General features: G+C 40.2%; 2 protein-coding genes across 2 annotated transcripts in view; one reads left to right on the top strand and one right to left on the bottom strand.

The window, feature by feature from the left end:
* Nucleotides 1-9,349, top strand: part of IARS2 (isoleucyl-tRNA synthetase 2, mitochondrial) — a 51,465-nt gene extending 42,116 nt beyond the window's left edge. The window contains exons 17-23 of the mRNA XM_036932167.2: nucleotides 192-317; nucleotides 895-1,026; nucleotides 1,856-1,962; nucleotides 2,804-2,949; nucleotides 3,653-3,843; nucleotides 7,484-7,628; nucleotides 8,762-9,349. Of these exons, the coding sequence (XP_036788062.2) occupies nucleotides 192-317; nucleotides 895-1,026; nucleotides 1,856-1,962; nucleotides 2,804-2,949; nucleotides 3,653-3,843; nucleotides 7,484-7,628; nucleotides 8,762-8,904 (990 nt within the window). The 3' untranslated portion in view covers nucleotides 8,905-9,349. The remainder of the gene's footprint in view (nucleotides 1-191; nucleotides 318-894; nucleotides 1,027-1,855; nucleotides 1,963-2,803; nucleotides 2,950-3,652; nucleotides 3,844-7,483; nucleotides 7,629-8,761) is intronic.
* Nucleotides 9,350-9,577: 228 nt separating this feature from the next.
* RAB3GAP2 (RAB3 GTPase activating non-catalytic protein subunit 2) overlaps nucleotides 9,578-16,882 on the bottom strand; it is an 86,587-nt gene continuing 79,282 nt past the window's right edge. The window contains exons 31-35 of the mRNA XM_036932142.2: nucleotides 16,434-16,652; nucleotides 13,361-13,450; nucleotides 12,890-13,111; nucleotides 12,589-12,747; nucleotides 9,578-12,403 (exon numbers count right to left, since the gene is read on the bottom strand). Coding sequence (XP_036788037.2) covers nucleotides 12,248-12,403; nucleotides 12,589-12,747; nucleotides 12,890-13,111; nucleotides 13,361-13,450; nucleotides 16,434-16,652 — 846 coding nt within the window. The 3' untranslated portion in view covers nucleotides 9,578-12,247. The remainder of the gene's footprint in view (nucleotides 12,404-12,588; nucleotides 12,748-12,889; nucleotides 13,112-13,360; nucleotides 13,451-16,433; nucleotides 16,653-16,882) is intronic.

Genomic DNA, 16,882 nt, shown 5'->3' with positions numbered 1-16,882 from the left:
TTGCCACCATTGTTTGTTAGATGCAGCCTGATTCCCGAGATTGTTAGCCTTATTTCATTACAATGCAAGTATATTTTATGCTCACATTGTGCTCAAACATAGTTCTGAGTAGGAATATCTAAAACATGAGTTCACCTCTTTGGAATTGAAAGCCACTTAAATGTTTATGTTTCTTTCCCCCAAATGAAAAGGATCAAAGCAAAGAGCCCCCCTATGGTGCCGATGTCCTTCGCTGGTGGGTAGCTGAGTCCAATGTCTTCACTGAAGTGACAATTAGTCCATCTGCACTTAACGCCGCCAGAGATGATATTAGCAAGGTCAGAGTCATTATTTTTCCTATTTCTGAATGAAACGTTTACTAAATCACTATTTAAAGAATGAGGCACATTTTGTTTGGCACTGCAAAACTGAATGAAAATGAATTCTCCACATGTGAGCATTGAATAATATCCTGTTAATTTGTTTAAAAATAGTAGTAATACTAGTAATTTTACATATTTTTTTATATTTTACTATAATACAGCATAATATATGAAATTAAAGGAATTTTAACATTTTTATGTGCTCAGTGACTATTATATTTATTCCAGTTATTTTTACCAATGTAGATGAACAGACTGGGCCAGTGAAAAGTGATTTGTCTTTGTTATAAAGAAATAAAATGAAAATTCAGTCTTTATGTGTAAAGTCCAGTGGCTGTTCCTATAACTGGGTTATGGAAATGAAAGTTTGTTTCTTACACTTCATTTGTTTCTTACACAGTCTTATTTAGGAGTGATAATTAAAAAGTATCCCATTAAGAAAGTATCATGAGTTGGATAAAAATTACAGAAAAATAACTTAAGAAGCCTCCTAAGTATTTTTTTACTGTATATTTTTTCTCACTGTTAATAGCTTAGGAATACACTCCGCTTTCTTTTGGGAAATGTGGCTGACTTCAACCCAGAAACGGATTCCATTCCTGTTAACAATATGTATGTCATAGACCAATATATGCTACACTTACTGCAGGATTTAGCAAGCAAGGTAAGTGTGAACTGATAAGCTTTTGGGAAATAGAAATATCAGCACTGTTGAAATTTGAGTTCAGATTGAGGAGTTGCATGTGAGTGGAACACATGTTGCTAGAAATAATAACTGTAACACTGAGAGAAGTTATACTCAATAAATTCCACACCTTCCTAGGTTGACCTTAGGTATGAAGTCTTTGGTACGATTTCTCTCCTAGTTTCTCAAAAGATTAGATAAGAGAAGTGCCTGGTGGAATTGATAGGCTCAGGCTTCCCCTCAGACCATATTGTTCTCTCAAGATCAGCTCTTTGTATTTCTCTGGCAGGAAAGAATAGAGTTGTACTTTTTTTGTCTACAGATGTACTCCTCACAGTATAGAAATAAATGACTATTCCTGTGTGTCTTATATTTTCTCAGTTACATATAAATAAAATAATTTGTGCTTTCTCAAAAATTGGAAATGTGGTTGATCCCATGTAACCTTAAGTCAAAAAGGCATACATGCAGATTTTTACCCAGTTTTAACTTTTTAGGCATAAACAAGGGAACATGGGTAATGTACACTTTCTGCTGTTTTAAAATGCTGTGGTTCTCGATCTTTTTCTTTGATGAGCATTCTTTTTTAGTTTCTAGAGTAGATGAGTCAGTGTTTTCTGAGGACAAATTTGGCACCAGAAGTGACATTTGGAAACTCCTCAAGTGCTCTTACAATATTGTCTGTTTTGCATTTATCTGTCTTTGAATCATATTTTGAAAAGGAACACATCTTATATTTTGCTGATGACAACTTGCATTTTCATTTGCTTTTTCCAGCTTCCAAACTTATTTTGGCTTTGTTCCCTAGATTACCAGTTCATATAAACAATACGATTTTGGAAAAGTTGTTCGGCTGTTACGAGCATTTTATACCAGAGAACTCTCTAACTTTTATTTCAGCATAATCAAAGATAGGTATGTATGACTGAATGTTAAAATAGAAATATTTCTGTGTGTCTGCCATGCTGGGCCAAGGGCCTGGCACACAGTGGTGAGCATGATGGGTAGAATCGCCCAGTTGAGAAGTTGGGTTCTGGAGTCATTGGTTATGGATTTTTGGCCTGTCACTTATGAGCTTGATGATTCAGGGCAATTAATCTATCCTGTAATCTCAGTTTCTTTATCTGTAAAATGGTGATTTTACCTAGCTCATAATGTGGTATGAAAAAGAGATAATATATGTTCTTAGTGTTGTTTGATACAGTAAGTGCTCAGTAAGTATTAGCTGCCACCATGAGGTAATGAATATAGAACTTGTTCTCAGGAGTTTGCACAGCTTCAGGGGAAGACTGAGTGCTAAGTCTTCACTTGCTGCCCCAGTGTGCGGGTGACGGTGTTACTTTCATAGTTACTTGGCCAGTGTGACATCAGCCCCAACCTGTCAGCTCCTCAAGGGCCTTCCATGTAGGGATTTAACTTCCCATCCTTCCCTTCACACACTGATAGGGTTATGTTGGTGGGGACTCACATTTTGAATACCGCCCGCTACCTTACCCCTCTCCTTTGGCACGGTAGACTCTAGCTATCTGGAAAACAGAAGTGGGCATAGTGTAGCTGCTGAGAGTTGTCTGAAGAGGCGGGCACAGGAATAAAGTGGAGTAGAGGATGTTATTAAAAAATGTATGCTAGAATACCTTATTTTTTAATTGGAAGATCGTCAGAGCACTGTAAGAATAAACTCACCCTGAGGTAGAGCCTGCCTTGGCAGTGAGTAGGTGTAAGGGTGTCAGCTGCTCAGTAAGCTGTTCTTGTCCAGGCTTTACTGTGAAGACGCAGACGGTCCCAAACGGCGCTCGTGCCAGACGGCGTTAGCTGAAGTTCTGGATGTGACAGTGCGTTCTCTGGCCCCCATTCTTCCTCACTTGGCTGAAGAGGTGTTCCAGCACATACCGTATATCAAAGGTAAGGACCACTTATTTCTCTGAATGAGAAAGATCCTGATGAGGGTGCGGCTCCTAAGTTTACCGACGTCATGTCAGGGCCACTCACTCTCCTACAATGGGTGCTTAGCAGTAGGATGTGTCTTAGTCCTTTAGTATTTCCTGCCCCTGTTTGTAGAGGAGTCGGATGAATTCACAGCGGCCTCCACACCGCCTTGAAGTGCTTTCTGAAATGTATTAGCAGCCTGTGTTGCAAAATCACTTTTTCAAAAATACCTTAAATGTCAGAAATATATTTTAAGTTTTATTAAAACAGTGTAGCGCCTTTTAATGAATACTTTTAAATTAGTTTTTTCCCTCTGATTGTGTTATAATTGCATTTTCCTCCCTATACTGTATTAAGAAAACTAGAAACTATGGAAGTTTACAAAGAGGAGGAAACGTCACTCGCCACATTACTGTTCCAAAGACAACCACTGTTCACACTGGGGTATTTCTTTGTTTATTTTCTTCTAGGCATGTTTTTTTCCTTTGAGGCCTCACTATAATTTTATCCTTCCAGATGTTGATACAAGTTTGATAAGCATGTAGGATGGCACCATAATGTTTTCTATAAATGACAATTCTTATTTCCCTTGAATAGTAAATATTTAATGGTTAGAGCTTCATATTACAGTTAAGAATCTATGTAAATTAGTTTACTTTTTCTTTTTTTGTATTTTAAGAACCCAAGAGTGTGTTTCGTACTGGCTGGATTAAAACCAGTTCTATCTGGAAGAAGCCCGGCTTGGAGGAAGCGGTGGAGAGCGCGTGCGCCATGAGGGAGTCGTTTCTCGGCAGCATCCCGGGCAGAAACGCCGCGGAGTACGAGGTCGCCATTGTCATAGAGCCTGGGCTCCTTTTTGAGATAATAGAGGTAAGCAGCAACTTTCTCCTTTTGAAATGGTGTTAATATTATTCACTTTCACTTGAAATCTGTGTTGCTGTTTTTTTAATCTCTATGAATAAGATTTTTTTAGTTTAGAAGTGGGATTTCTGTCTTCTAATCCTAATTGTCACTGATCTTTGTTCTGCGTTTCTCCCAGCTTCCTTTCCATTCTCTTGGCACGTGTATTCTGTTGGCATTTACTGTTTAAGTTGGGACAGGGAAGGTATAATAAAGTCCTATTTGAAAGGCAAACCTCAGGGTTATGTAAACAGCCGGTCACATACAAACCTGTGGCAGTAGTATTAGAATACACAAAAATTAGGAGTTTCGTATTAAGGGTCTGGTTTTCTGATAATTTGTCCATCTGGTTCAGGTTAAGAACAGATACAGAAAAGATTTCCATCTTTTTCTCCGGAGATCTGAAGAAAATTCATTTGCTTTAGCAAATTATCATGTGATCTCAAAGCACTCATCCAATTTTTATTTCTAAAAGGACCATCATAGTTTTCTTCGTGGAATTCTTAGGCATTGATTGGCCAGATTGGCTTATAGCTTAACATTGATTCACAGTTTTTCTCTAGCTTTAGTGCTTGAGAAGAGAACTGGCAATGAATGTATTTTTTAAAAGCTTTACCAGTAGTATAGTTTTCTAAGAAATGGCCGCCTCATTTGGTTGGTAAGCTCAATTTAATTAAGATTATAGGCTTGAAATAACTGGTAGGTATGAGATTGTTGATCAAGTAAGAGAACTTCAATAAGATATTCATTCACCTTTTCAAATTTACAAGTTGGGAAGCTCTGACTCCTGCGTTTTATGGAGTAAAGGAATGAGTAAGGAAGCCGGGGGCAACTGCAGCTGTGACCCACCTAAGGCTGTACTGCCCAGTACTGGGCTTTTCCCCTTTGACTTCATTAGTTCTGAGAAATCAGCTGAAAAAAATAGCTTGTTTGGATTATTTGTATCAGAGAAAATACTTCAGGATTTTCAAAAATGTGCTTGTATTTACCTTAGGAATTACACTAAGTAGCTGTTACATGGAATCATGCACCAATTACTAATTGCATGAATTTTTTAATACCAAATTACTCTCTTTGCATCTCCTGTCTTCTCATGAACTTTTTTTTTCCCTAAAGGAATGTATTACTTAGCTCACAAGCTCATTTTACAAGTCAGTTACAATAAAAAATGTAAAAAGTGCTTCTCAAACATCTAGTGTACTATGATTATTCATATTGCCACCACTGGTCTACGTTGCTAAAAGCAGGTCCTTGTTTAGATGTATCTTAATTCCTTTCCTAATGTAGGAAAGATGACATAGGAAAAAAAAAGTGTATGGGCTTTGGGGCTGACAGACATGGGCTGGAATTGTTCCACCGAGAGTGCTGGGCAAGTTAACCTCTCTAAGCATGCTTCATTTGTAAAATGGGCATAATGAACAAACACCACGTAGGTGTCTTGTGATGATTAGAAATAATGGACATTTAGGGACTCCCTTGTCCCCACCTGGCGTGAGCAAGGAGCTCTGCCCTCTCGCTTTATCTCTAAATAAAAGCGTCTCACTTGCTCTCCTACCTTGAGTGTTTGCAAAGTTCATTCTTCGACTCCGTGAACAAGAACCCTGGGATCATTTTTGGGGGCTCGTCCAGGATTTCGGAGATGGGAGCATCCTCTCCAAGTTTAAAGCCAGAAACGCCTCTGGCAGGCATGCTGAAGAACTGGGAGCAGTCTGATCCCCAAACCCTGAAACGAAGTATCTTAATCTTCTGTACACAAGCCTGGCCTCAATACAAACTCTGATTGGAGAGCCTTGGCCCCTGAGAGAAGTACACAATATAATAAGCTTATGCAGCTAAATTTATTTTGCCACCAGAAGGAAAATGGTCAAAAGTCCCATGATCTACTACAATATAAAACTGGTTTTCTAAATTCTTTTATTGAAAATCTATTCTACTTATTGGGTTCATCATTATCCTCAAAAATTGGGAGGTTTTTGAACTAGACTCCCTGAAACAGAAATTTATCTTCTGCAATACAGCCTGGCTTAAATCTTTCAAAAGAAAAGATGCTTAAAGAGAGGATTGGCTTTATCATGTTTAGTGAAGGTTTTGTAAGTAATCTAGCATGGTTGTTAAAAACGAGTGAACTAAGTTAAGTGTAGTAACTGAACTTCTTGGTTGCACGGATGTTGGGTTAAGAACATCCCACACCCTGCAAACTTCCCAAGCCTCCAACATCAATGGACTAGGAGTGTTTTTCATTGGTATGATCACCTAGCCTCCATTTTTATACCATCTCTTGGTTTAGAAGATGTAATTTGGCATATCAAATCCTTAACCAGTTTTATTCAAAAGGCCTTAATACTAAAGTTAAACTAATGTGCCAAGCAGTTATACAAAATAGAATGGCCCTAGACATCTTAACAGCACATGGTGGGACCTGTGCTATAATTAAAGTTGAGTATTGTGTGTACATTCCAGATTATTCACAAAATGTCTCTGATTCACTCCAGGACCTCCGAAAGCTAGTCCAAGCTATGTCAGGCCCACAAGTCCCATGGACTACTACGACATGGAGCTGGTTTTCTAACTCCTTTAGAAGCCATAAAACTGCAAATGGTGGTAGAAATGGAACCCAAAACAGAAGTGCCCATCTTCCAAGGCCCTCTCAAATGACTAGTGAGGGGGACCTACTGCACCCTTTACTGTGCCCCCTCTCAGCAAGCAGCAGCCAGAGCGGTCCATCTGTAGCGGTGGTAGTAATACAGGGACCGTGGGCTTAGGCAGAGCAGGGTGAGGGCCTCTGGGAAAACAGAGCAAGATAATCCATTGTGGGACTTGCTCTGGCCTGCTGGGGGGCTCAGCTTATTTTTCTGACTTTACTGGTGCTGCTTTTCTTCCTTCAGCCCTAGTCAAACTAGTCAAGTGTCTCCAGCCCTAGTCAAGTGATTTGCCACCACGGCAATTTAACAAGCAAGCCCAAAACAGGAAGGATTCTATCTTAAAAATAAGATTGCATTTTAGAACCCAATTTGTTAAAGAATAACTTTCTTAACATACCCTTTAACAAACAGACAATAACTCAGCCCACCTGGGGAGCCCGAAGCAGGCAGCCTTGAGTGATATGCTCCCAGACCAGGAAGCTGCTATCCTGGGAGGAAGTCAGAGCAGTAAGTTTCTTGTAAATAACCAGGAAGACTAGTAAGAAACTTAATGTCTCTTCAAAGATAAACATTTTGGGACCACTTAGGTGTACATCCCCAGCCCTTTGTCTCTCAACCTCCTATAAAACCCCTAGACAACACACCACCCCAGGGCTCTGTCCTCTCGCTTTATCTCTAAAAAGCCTCTCACTTGGTCTCAAAAAAAAAAAAAATGAAAGAAAGAATGGACATTTAGCATCTAGCAAAGTGAAGTGCCTGGCATAGCGTATAATATTCTCAATAAATACAATTGACGGGAAGTTGTTAAAACCTTTCATATTAGTAAGAATTGATGTACTTAATATTATTACCTCAGGAGGTAATGGTACTAAAGGGTTCCTCACTAAACACAAGAATTTGCTGTGTCCATATTTATAGCCTCAGTTTATGGTAAAAATTTAGACACTAACTTCTACATGCTTATTCAGATGCTGCAAGCTGAGGAGACTTCCAGCACCTCTCAGCTGAATGAGTTAATGATGGCTTCGCAGACGACTCTGCTGTCTCAGGAACCAAAGGCATTAACTGCAGATGTAATTGAACGTAAAGGGACATTCCTAATCAACTTAGAAGGTAAGGAGGAGGTGAGAGAAGCAAGTGGTATTGGGCGAACTGAGTAATTATAGGTCATTTCCAGCTTTCCAGGGGACTGCACAAATTCTACAAGCACATACATCTTTCTATGGAAACACATAAACAATGGTTAAGTTTCTAAACCAACTCTCAAAAGTGTCTGACTTAGGAACGCAGGGCTAGGGGGAGGAGGAGGAATTTTCCTTCCTGTCCTGTAAGTGTCACTGTATGTGAAACTGGTTGGCCTCATTCCTGGCTTCTGTGTCCCTCTTTTGACACTCAGCACCCTAGCACTGCCCAGCCCTGCCCGCCCTTGCCTAGTGTTGACTAAAATTTATTATGCACACCCAAGTTACAATATAATTTAGCCATTCTTAGTAAGGGGTTAGGAAAAAGTTTTACTAAACTCACTACAACATGGGTATCTCATAAGCAAGAGTTTCGTAGGTGATTGTTTGCAAGGATTTTTGTCAATGGAATTCATTCTTACTGATGGAAATGGAGGCAGGATAATGTTAACAGAATAATGAGGTATTTTGGAAAAAGTGATGCTGCCTTTGTTTTTCCTAATAGCTTTTAGGTTCTAGCAGGAGGTGGGAGGCCAATTTATAGGCATTATGTTTTAAGGCCTGGCAGCACTGACCATGTAGTAAAGATTCTGGCTTTTCAGAATGTTAAGGTGCATTCTTTGTGGAGTCAGTACTAAGAGCATTAATATTGGAGATGTTTTTATTTCCTTTTGTCCAAACCAAGAACTTTTCAGTGGGGACACTGCAGTTTCACTTTGACTCTTTTTAAAGCTCTTATTAAATATGTAGCTGGAGAAGCAGTGTAGTTTATCAGAACTCTGCCTAGATAAAGAGCAAGAAGGCCTGCTCTGCTTGAGTAGATACAGAACTCAGTGACTTGGAGAAAAATATCCTCAGCTCTCCTCAGCTGTCACATCGTGTGATTCTATTGTATTTGACTATTTATGTCATGTGACATAGGGAGCAGTGTATCTGATAAGCTTTATCAAGGCAGGAAGTAGAAAGCTTTGAAAAAGGAGAATCTGTAAAACCAAGGAAGAAATCAAGAAGGATGCAAGTTGAACGGCCTGTCAGAAATACTCTTCATGAACTTTTCTTTCACAGGTGGTGATATTCGTGAAGAGTCTTCATATAAAGTTATTGTCATGCCAACTACAAAAGAAAAATGCCCTCGTTGTTGGAAGCATACAGCTGAGGCTTCAGAGACACTCTGTCCCCGGTGCATGGAAGTTGTTAGTAGGAAGTAGTGCCTCACTGTGGTGGTGACCATTCTCTGAGCAAGAAAAGCCCTTACATACACACACACACACACACACACACTCACTCACTCACTCACTCACTCACTCACTCACTCCCTCCCTCCCTGAACCAAGAGCTTAGATGGATTGTTGACAACACTGGAAAGAAATCCAAGGTTTAGGGAATGAGTGGAACAGCAAATAGAGGGTGAGGGTCAAAGTCAGAATAGTAATTCTTGACTAAAATTGATAAAAAATGTGTATATATACATATATGTGGAAAAAATGTATTTGCAGGTGGATATAGATATATCCATAATGGACTTATTCTGAACATAGACAGTGTATATGCTTGCCTTGATATGTGGCTGAGCAGAAATGTTTTATATTTTATAAATCTTTTTGACTCATGTAAGTCCTATAATGTCTAAAAATAAAGGTCTCTGGAAAATTACTAGCTGATGTTGGTACGTAAGTTGTGACTATCAAGTTAAAAAAAATGTGGTTTTCAAGGGGAATGGCAGACGTACCGAAAGGAGTAACTTCATTCTGCTTTACTAGCAAACAGTTTTCAGAACAACTAGTTCTTTGGGTTGCATTAGAAAGAAAAACATCACTAACTTTGTTATTCTCATACAAGAGGAAAAAATATCTTAATGCATTTTTGAATGTTGAAACAACATGAAAGCTGAAAATTTATTTCTTTAATATACATAAGTTCACAACAAGGAACAGACACAGAAAATGTAAGTATATACAGAATTTCACTACTTACATTACAATAGATAACATATAGAGCATTTTACAAACAATTGAGCATTGGATTAAAATCTTTCTAGGGAAGGCTGAGTCTCTTCAGCAGAAACCTAACTTTTAGAGGCCCAACACATCCATTCCTACCAGGGTGAGAAAGGGCTTTCACTCTTGCTATCAAGAATTTTTAAAATATTTATATCTTAAAAATGAAATGAACAACAGCAACTTCTAAGTGAATATCAAATTCCATGTCAACTTACTATTATTAAATCTGGGTTTTCTATGATTTTAGATTACAATTACCGTATTTTTTTTTTTAAAGAAAGCAAGTTAAATATAACAGTGCTTACTCTAACTTTGTAACGGAGGTGAAATCATCTTCTCTCTGTTTCTTTTTTTGCAAAATTATGAAACATTTAGAAGCTTGGTGCTATATTCCTGTTCATCTACATTTATCCTGGCTCTCCTAGTTCTATTACCAAATCACAACCTGCAGAAGTAACAATTATTTGAACACTTTTGTTGTCCTTCAGCATTGTACAATGGAATTTACAAAATGCTTATTTAATGTTAAGAAAGGGTATGGAGTCTATCTAGGAAAACACTACTGGTTCTTGGCTTCCTATTAATGACTGCAACTTACATGTGTTTCAGAAACCACCCCCTACATAAAAGCTAACTCCTGTGTGGCTCTTCATTGTTACAGAATACATACACACACACACACGTGTATGTAGGAATTGACTTTCCTTTCTCTCGTCAGATTTTAAAAGCCCTTGATGAAACGTAAAATACTGAACTGCTTTTCTTAACTATATGTCTCAGAATTCAATTTAAAAATTCTATGAATGGTAAATTTTTAGGATTATAAATCTAACTACAGACTCAATTTGTTATGGTTCTATGAACGATATTTCATCTTAATATTCTCAACAATCCCAATTTGATGATATGTTCTATCAGTAAATTGAACGGTTTATCATCTAAAATGCTTATTAGGTACCCCCACCCCCAAAAGTGATAATGGAATCAAAGTGAGGATTTAATATTTTTTAAAATATGTACAATTCCAAGTTTCTTAGACCAGCCTCCAAAATTCATAACTACTTTCAGAGTATTTAGAAAAATCACAGAAAAACTAATCTTTTAAGATATATATAACAAGTGACTATATAAGCTTGCTACATTTACCAGAAATCATACCGACGTGTCTGGATGGCGCAGTGGCGATCTGAGCTGCTCTTCAAGCTCCCACTGTACATGGTGTGCACCTCAGTCAGACTCACAGGCCCTCACCCCAAATACTCAAGACATCTTAAAATTTTATCTTTTGAGTTTTAAAATCAAACAGTAATTATTAAGTTTTAGGCAGTTAAGGTCTTATTTGGATGTGATCTTTTAGTTAAAAGAATTTTACTTTGGGGTATCCTCAAACAATAGAGTTTTTTCTTTATATCCCTGACGGACATGTAACCCAGCTTTCTACAATTGCTAGAGTTGGCTTCTTACAAGGAAGTGAAGAAACAAACTTCTCTATCACAATGAGTTACTATGAATAACAGCTGTGACCCATGACAGGTATCAGTAATTGCACTGTATGGCTACATTCCAAAGATATACCACAATAAATACTTGGTATTTGTAGAGCTCAAAGCACTTTTTACAGAGTTTTGGTTAATTTGGTTTTAATCATCAAATAATTACTCAGCACTTGGACTGCTCTAGGCACTCGAGGGTATAAAATTAGTTGTATTTTAGCCTCTCAACCCAGCTGTGAGGTAGGTTTGCTAAAGCTGTGGTATCACTAAGCGCGTCCTGTATTAGTCTCAAGAACAGGTAATACTACCATATCCCAGAAGCACATTTCTAAACACTTGTAGGAAAATAAAGTTGGATTTAAATTTTCAGCATCTTTGCCCTTTTTTAAACATAAGTTTTACAAGATAATACATTTTTACAATTACCTGATGTGGTTACAACTTTGAATCTTGGCCAAAAGCAAATCCTAATTTGCATATGATTTAATTTTGCCGTGCTTGCATCTCAGTCCCAATTTTGGCAAATACAACAGGTTAAGGGTTCTGCTAGTATCCCTTCTGATGAATATGATGACCTCAAACCAGTACCCTCCGCCGACGCCGACGGCGACACCTCTGGGCAAGCACCTGTCGGCATCCGGCATCCGGAGCCCGAGGCGCTCGCCCGGCACGCAGGGTCGGACGCTTCTCTAGTTTTACTGACGAGTACTGTACACGAACATATTTAAGTTTCATTACAGTAACACTTTGAGTACGAAATATAGATTCCTATAACCAATATTAAATAGTAAAGTTTGACAATAAAACTACTTAAGTGCTTGGATTAGAAATAAACACAAAACATCTGTATTAGTAATTAATAATGTAATTGACTTACATTTTATCTTTAGTATTAACCAAGAGAGTGGAATTTAGCCAGGATTGCACTTTTTAAAAGTAATATGTATATTTATTTTACAAAAAAAAATACTCTCTCCATAAAATTCTAGACCTAACTATGTAAAATAACCATGCACTAATTCATGTCATAGTCACGATTCTACGCTGTTTTCATCACGTCATAAAGAAGGAACAGGTATGGCTTCCACGGCTTCAATGAGGTGTAAGGCTAAACTATACTGTCCATGGTTTTCTGGTAAAAGCTCAATTACTTTATTTACTAGTTTAGCTGTTGTTGCAATTGGCACTTCTCTGTTTTGAAGTTCTTGGGGGTCCTACAAATAGGACACAAAAATAACCCATTAGTTTTACACAGCTAAACAATAATTTCTTAATTTGAGTTATCAGGATAGTTATTTCCCAATAAAAATGCACCGAACTTTAATTTACTTAACTATTAATAAATATGCACAGAAAACATTAAGTGGCCTTGGGATTTATCCCCTTCTTCTGTACTTACCATGGCTTTCAGCCAGGTACAGAGGGTGGGCGGCAGTCTGGCGAGCAGCTCCATCCCTTCCTTCGTCTGGGTGTGGAGGAGCGCCTGGGCCAGCCTCTGCCCTGTCAGCACCAGCAGCTGAGAGGCCAGGACCTCCTTGTCATGAACCTGGAGGATGGCCTGCGGAGGTGAACGTGGACAAATACAGAGTAAAAGCCAACAGATTAACCACCGTAGGAAAGCCACTGCGAGTGCAGAGGCTGGTTCATCTCTGAGCTGCGGCCGCGGGCCCAGCCACCACTCCCGGGCTGCTGCTCATTACCTCTTCCCCCAGGTGGTCAGCTCCATGGCTGTAGAGCTCCCCCACGTAATGCCTTCTAACAACATCTTCACTGACTTGAAGGTGATGGGCCAGATCCACTGCCAGCACTGGCCAGTCTTGGTCTTTCCCAAAAGGAGTGGTCAGTGCCTCTTCTGAGGAATCTTTGTCCTTTGTGATTGAATGTTGGGCTTGGACAGCTGCACTGACAACTTTCAGTAAAAACTTGGAAATGGAGAAAGAGATACGGCAACACCTTACTATGTGTCATAAAAAATACCTAAAGGTGATTTTTGGCTTCTCTGTCAAATGAAGTGGACTTTCCATTAAAATTATTTAATTGTCAAAAAGAACACATAATTTAAATGGAAACTGGCTCCCAAAAATACCTTGGAAGTGGTCATCTTTTAAAGGCCAGCTAGATTTTTGCTTTTCTTTCAAAGAAACAAAGCCAATATCCAATAACTGATTTACCTGTTGTCGTACAGAAATAAAATTTGGATCCATTTCCCCACTAGGTAATAACTGAATTGAAGTTAGGTCTTTGAAAAATGCATTTTTCCCCTAAAGAAAAAGAAAAGACCAAGACAACTGATAAATACAGATTATTATTATTAAGGGGGAGGGGAAGAAACATTAAAAAACTTAAGTCATTTAATCAACCATGAATTATTTTGTCTCCTTGAACAATAACACTTCAGAATTGTATTCATTTAATCTTTATAACAATTGTCTAGTATGTGGTAGGCAGTCTTTAAGGTGGTCCCAGTGACCCCCTCCTGCTGGTGTTCAGGTTTTGTGTGAGCCCCTTGCCTGAGCGTGGGCCCGTGATGCTCCGCTAGCGAAGGGAATTGGGCAGAGGTGACAGCCTGGCACTCTGAAGGCTGCGTTATGGAAGGACTGTGGCTTCCGCCCTGGCTCAAGTTCGCTCCCTCACTCCGAGGGCAGCCAGCTGCCAGTGTTGTAAACAAGCCTACGGAGAGATGCCCTCGGTAAGGACCTGAATCCTGCCAGCAATCCTGTGAGCTTGGAAGTGGATCCCCAAGTCCCCACCCCAGGTATCTTGAAATGAGACCGCAGCCTGGCAGACGTCTAGGGCAACCCACTGCCTTTTGGACATCACCATTTGAAAGTGTTTACCCACACTCACGCATGACCTGTTACTCTCTAGCTCCTACCTGGTGGTCTCGGATGTAAGGGTCTATTCTGCATGAGGGCCTCTGGGGTCGGGAGTATGTGTACACATCTGTAATGGTACCGTTTATTGTTTACTGTGTTCTGGCATTGCCAAGCACTGCACGTTGAGTATGTCATTTAACCATCACAGCAACCATGAGGTAGGTGCTAGATTCATCAGCTTTGAATGAGAAACCTGAGGCTAGGAGAAATAAGTAGCATTAGCTAGTAAACAGCAGAGCTGGGACTCTGTCTCACTAGCCAAGCCACACTGCCTCTGTCTGCACGTGAGTCACACAGCTGTCTCGGGTCGTCTCCCCATGATACGGGTTGAGGCTCATATCACCACTCGCCTTGTCCAATTCTGTTTTCACAAACTCCCTTTTTTGTGGGGAGTACTGAGCTAGGTAAACAAAAACAAAACACTTTTTGGAGCACTCTTTTTACCATCTTAAATGAAAGGTATAATAATTCATTCAAAATCTATGTTTACAAATACAAACATTCATGAGACTTCTAGTCTACCTTTCAAAATTAAATTACTGGGATCTAAATGCTAAAGTAAATTTCTTAAAACATACATTACTTCTGCTGCTTACACCTACCCGCAAACTCAACATGTCCAAAATCATTCTAAATATGGGCTTCCTTGTAAACGGCATGCCCAGCCTCCCAAGCTTAAAGCTGGATTTAACTTTAACCCCTTCCATCTCCTTCAGCACTACACCCGATCTGTCATTAGGTTACTGATTCCCCCAGATCCCTTCATTTCTTACGTCTCCGCAGTCCACAGCCTCACCAACTCCTGACTTGTGGTGGTTTCCCAAACTACACACTGCCCTCCCATCTCTTCTGTACACTGCTGTCATGTAACTTTTCCTTAATAGCTCCTTAATTATAAATGCATTAAACACTTACAGGGCTCCTGTTAGGTGCCAGGCATGGCACACAGGGAAACAGTGAAGAGGTGATAAGTTCAGGGAATGTGGGCACAGATTTCAAAGAGAAGGTGACACTTAAGTGATAAATGAATTAACAAATAGGAGTTGGCCATACAAAACAGCTGTCTGAAAATGGAATACAAGCAAGACTAGAAATGATAAAAATACCTGGCTTCTTGGAGGGAGGGAGGGTAGTTAACAGGCTATTCCACAGTGTGTGTGAGGAATGGGCGGTAAGGCAAGAGAGGTACCTGACGGCTGGGAAGATGCCTCCTTCCTCTGGCTTCTTGTGTTTATGTGGCAGGGCTTCTGTTAGAATAACATGCCAGGCCTCCTACTCCATCCCCCTCACCGCTCCCCAGGATGGACTGGTGGACTTGGGAGGAGGAGCCGAGCACTCTCAACAGTACCTCACTTGCTGTCTTCAGGAACGCTGTCTGTGTCTGTCTGTCTGTCCGCGGGGGCACACACTCTCTGACCCTGCAGGGCCCGGCGCCTGAGGAGAAGCCTGCAGGGGCCCCGCTGTGCCCTGGCTGTGCGGGTCTCGCATAAGGGACAGTAATAGGCCCACTTTCCCACAAGCCTCAGCTGTCTTCTCCAGCTTAGTGTCTACCAGTAAAAAGCTGAGTAACAGAGCTGCGCAGCTGTCTGACTTTCAGTGTCAACCTCTGTCTGTCTGAGTCCTCTGTCTGTCTCTGTTTGGCCCCTGAGTGGGGAAGAAATGGGTTTTATGAATTGGCATGGAACTAGTGTGGTTAAATATGGGTTCTGGGAAGAAAACTGCAGCATGGGGTTGGGTGGAGAGAAATCGGAGGCTGTTGTAATAGCAAAGGGAAAGATGGTGGGCCCAGAACGAGGGTGACAGTGAGGGACAGGAGTGGACGGGCGTGCTTTAAGAATTTATGAGAACAAATGTATAATGAATGCAGGATTGAAGAAGGGAACTGAGCTAGAGAACTTCAGAGTTCCCAGTCTGTGTCCTGCGCAAGTGATGACAGCCCTCAACAGACTTAGCGAGGAGGAACTGCAGATTTAGGTCAAAGGGAGCGTGGGTGAAGGTATGAAGGTAACTTCTAGGTATGAGGTGTCTGAGGTCCCAGAGTACACTCAAATCCATGACGCAAACTCTGAGGAAAGGCCAGGCCTGGTGATACAAACAAGAGGGAGAAAATGTGTGCATTCAAGAAGAACCTACAGAATGAGAAGGGCAGACAGCTGAGAGCGTGAGGCCATGGAGCACCAATATTTAAGGTAAATCAGAAGAACAGAGTATCAGGTGGGGAATCAGGAGCAGAGAGCCCCGCAAAGAATAATCCTATACAAGTCACAAAAGTACTGAACAACCCCTACTAATAAGACGGGTCCACTTAATGTTCTGCCTGCTAAACCCTCAGCTCCACAATGGCTCTGAAATCCTCTGAGGTGCTCACCTTACTGTCAAAAAGTGAAAGCGGCTTCACAGTCTTCAGAGAAAACCTCATGACCGCATATAAGACGGAGCACAGGACCGAATGGTGCTCCACCAGCGGGTAGTGGATGTGCTTCTGTTCCAGGGCCAGCTCCACTATCGAGATTGGTCCTTCCACAGCAAGCCAAGCATCCTCAGTGTCCAGGACGGGCACTTGCATCTCATCCCTGCTAACATCTGCCTAAATGTAGAGAATGGAGAACACGTTCACAATTGGAAAAATATCTTGCAAATATCTTAATGAGCTCACCAGTAGCAAAGAGCAGACCCATATTTCTCTCTGCTCCCCAAATAAAAAAAATAAAATCTACTTCTAATAAACATTTTTTAAGGCTTAAGTCAAAACTTAGAAATGAATAAATGAAAAAAAATCTCTATAGTCCCTTCTTAAGTCCAGTGATTTTCAAAATA

The sequence above is a fragment of the Manis pentadactyla genome, chromosome 19, assembly GCF_030020395.1.
Source record: "Manis pentadactyla isolate mManPen7 chromosome 19, mManPen7.hap1, whole genome shotgun sequence".
NCBI classification, from domain to species: domain Eukaryota; kingdom Metazoa; phylum Chordata; class Mammalia; order Pholidota; family Manidae; genus Manis; species Manis pentadactyla.
The sequence above is the reverse complement of the archived record's forward strand: the minus strand, read 5'-3'. Positions and strand labels throughout refer to the sequence as shown.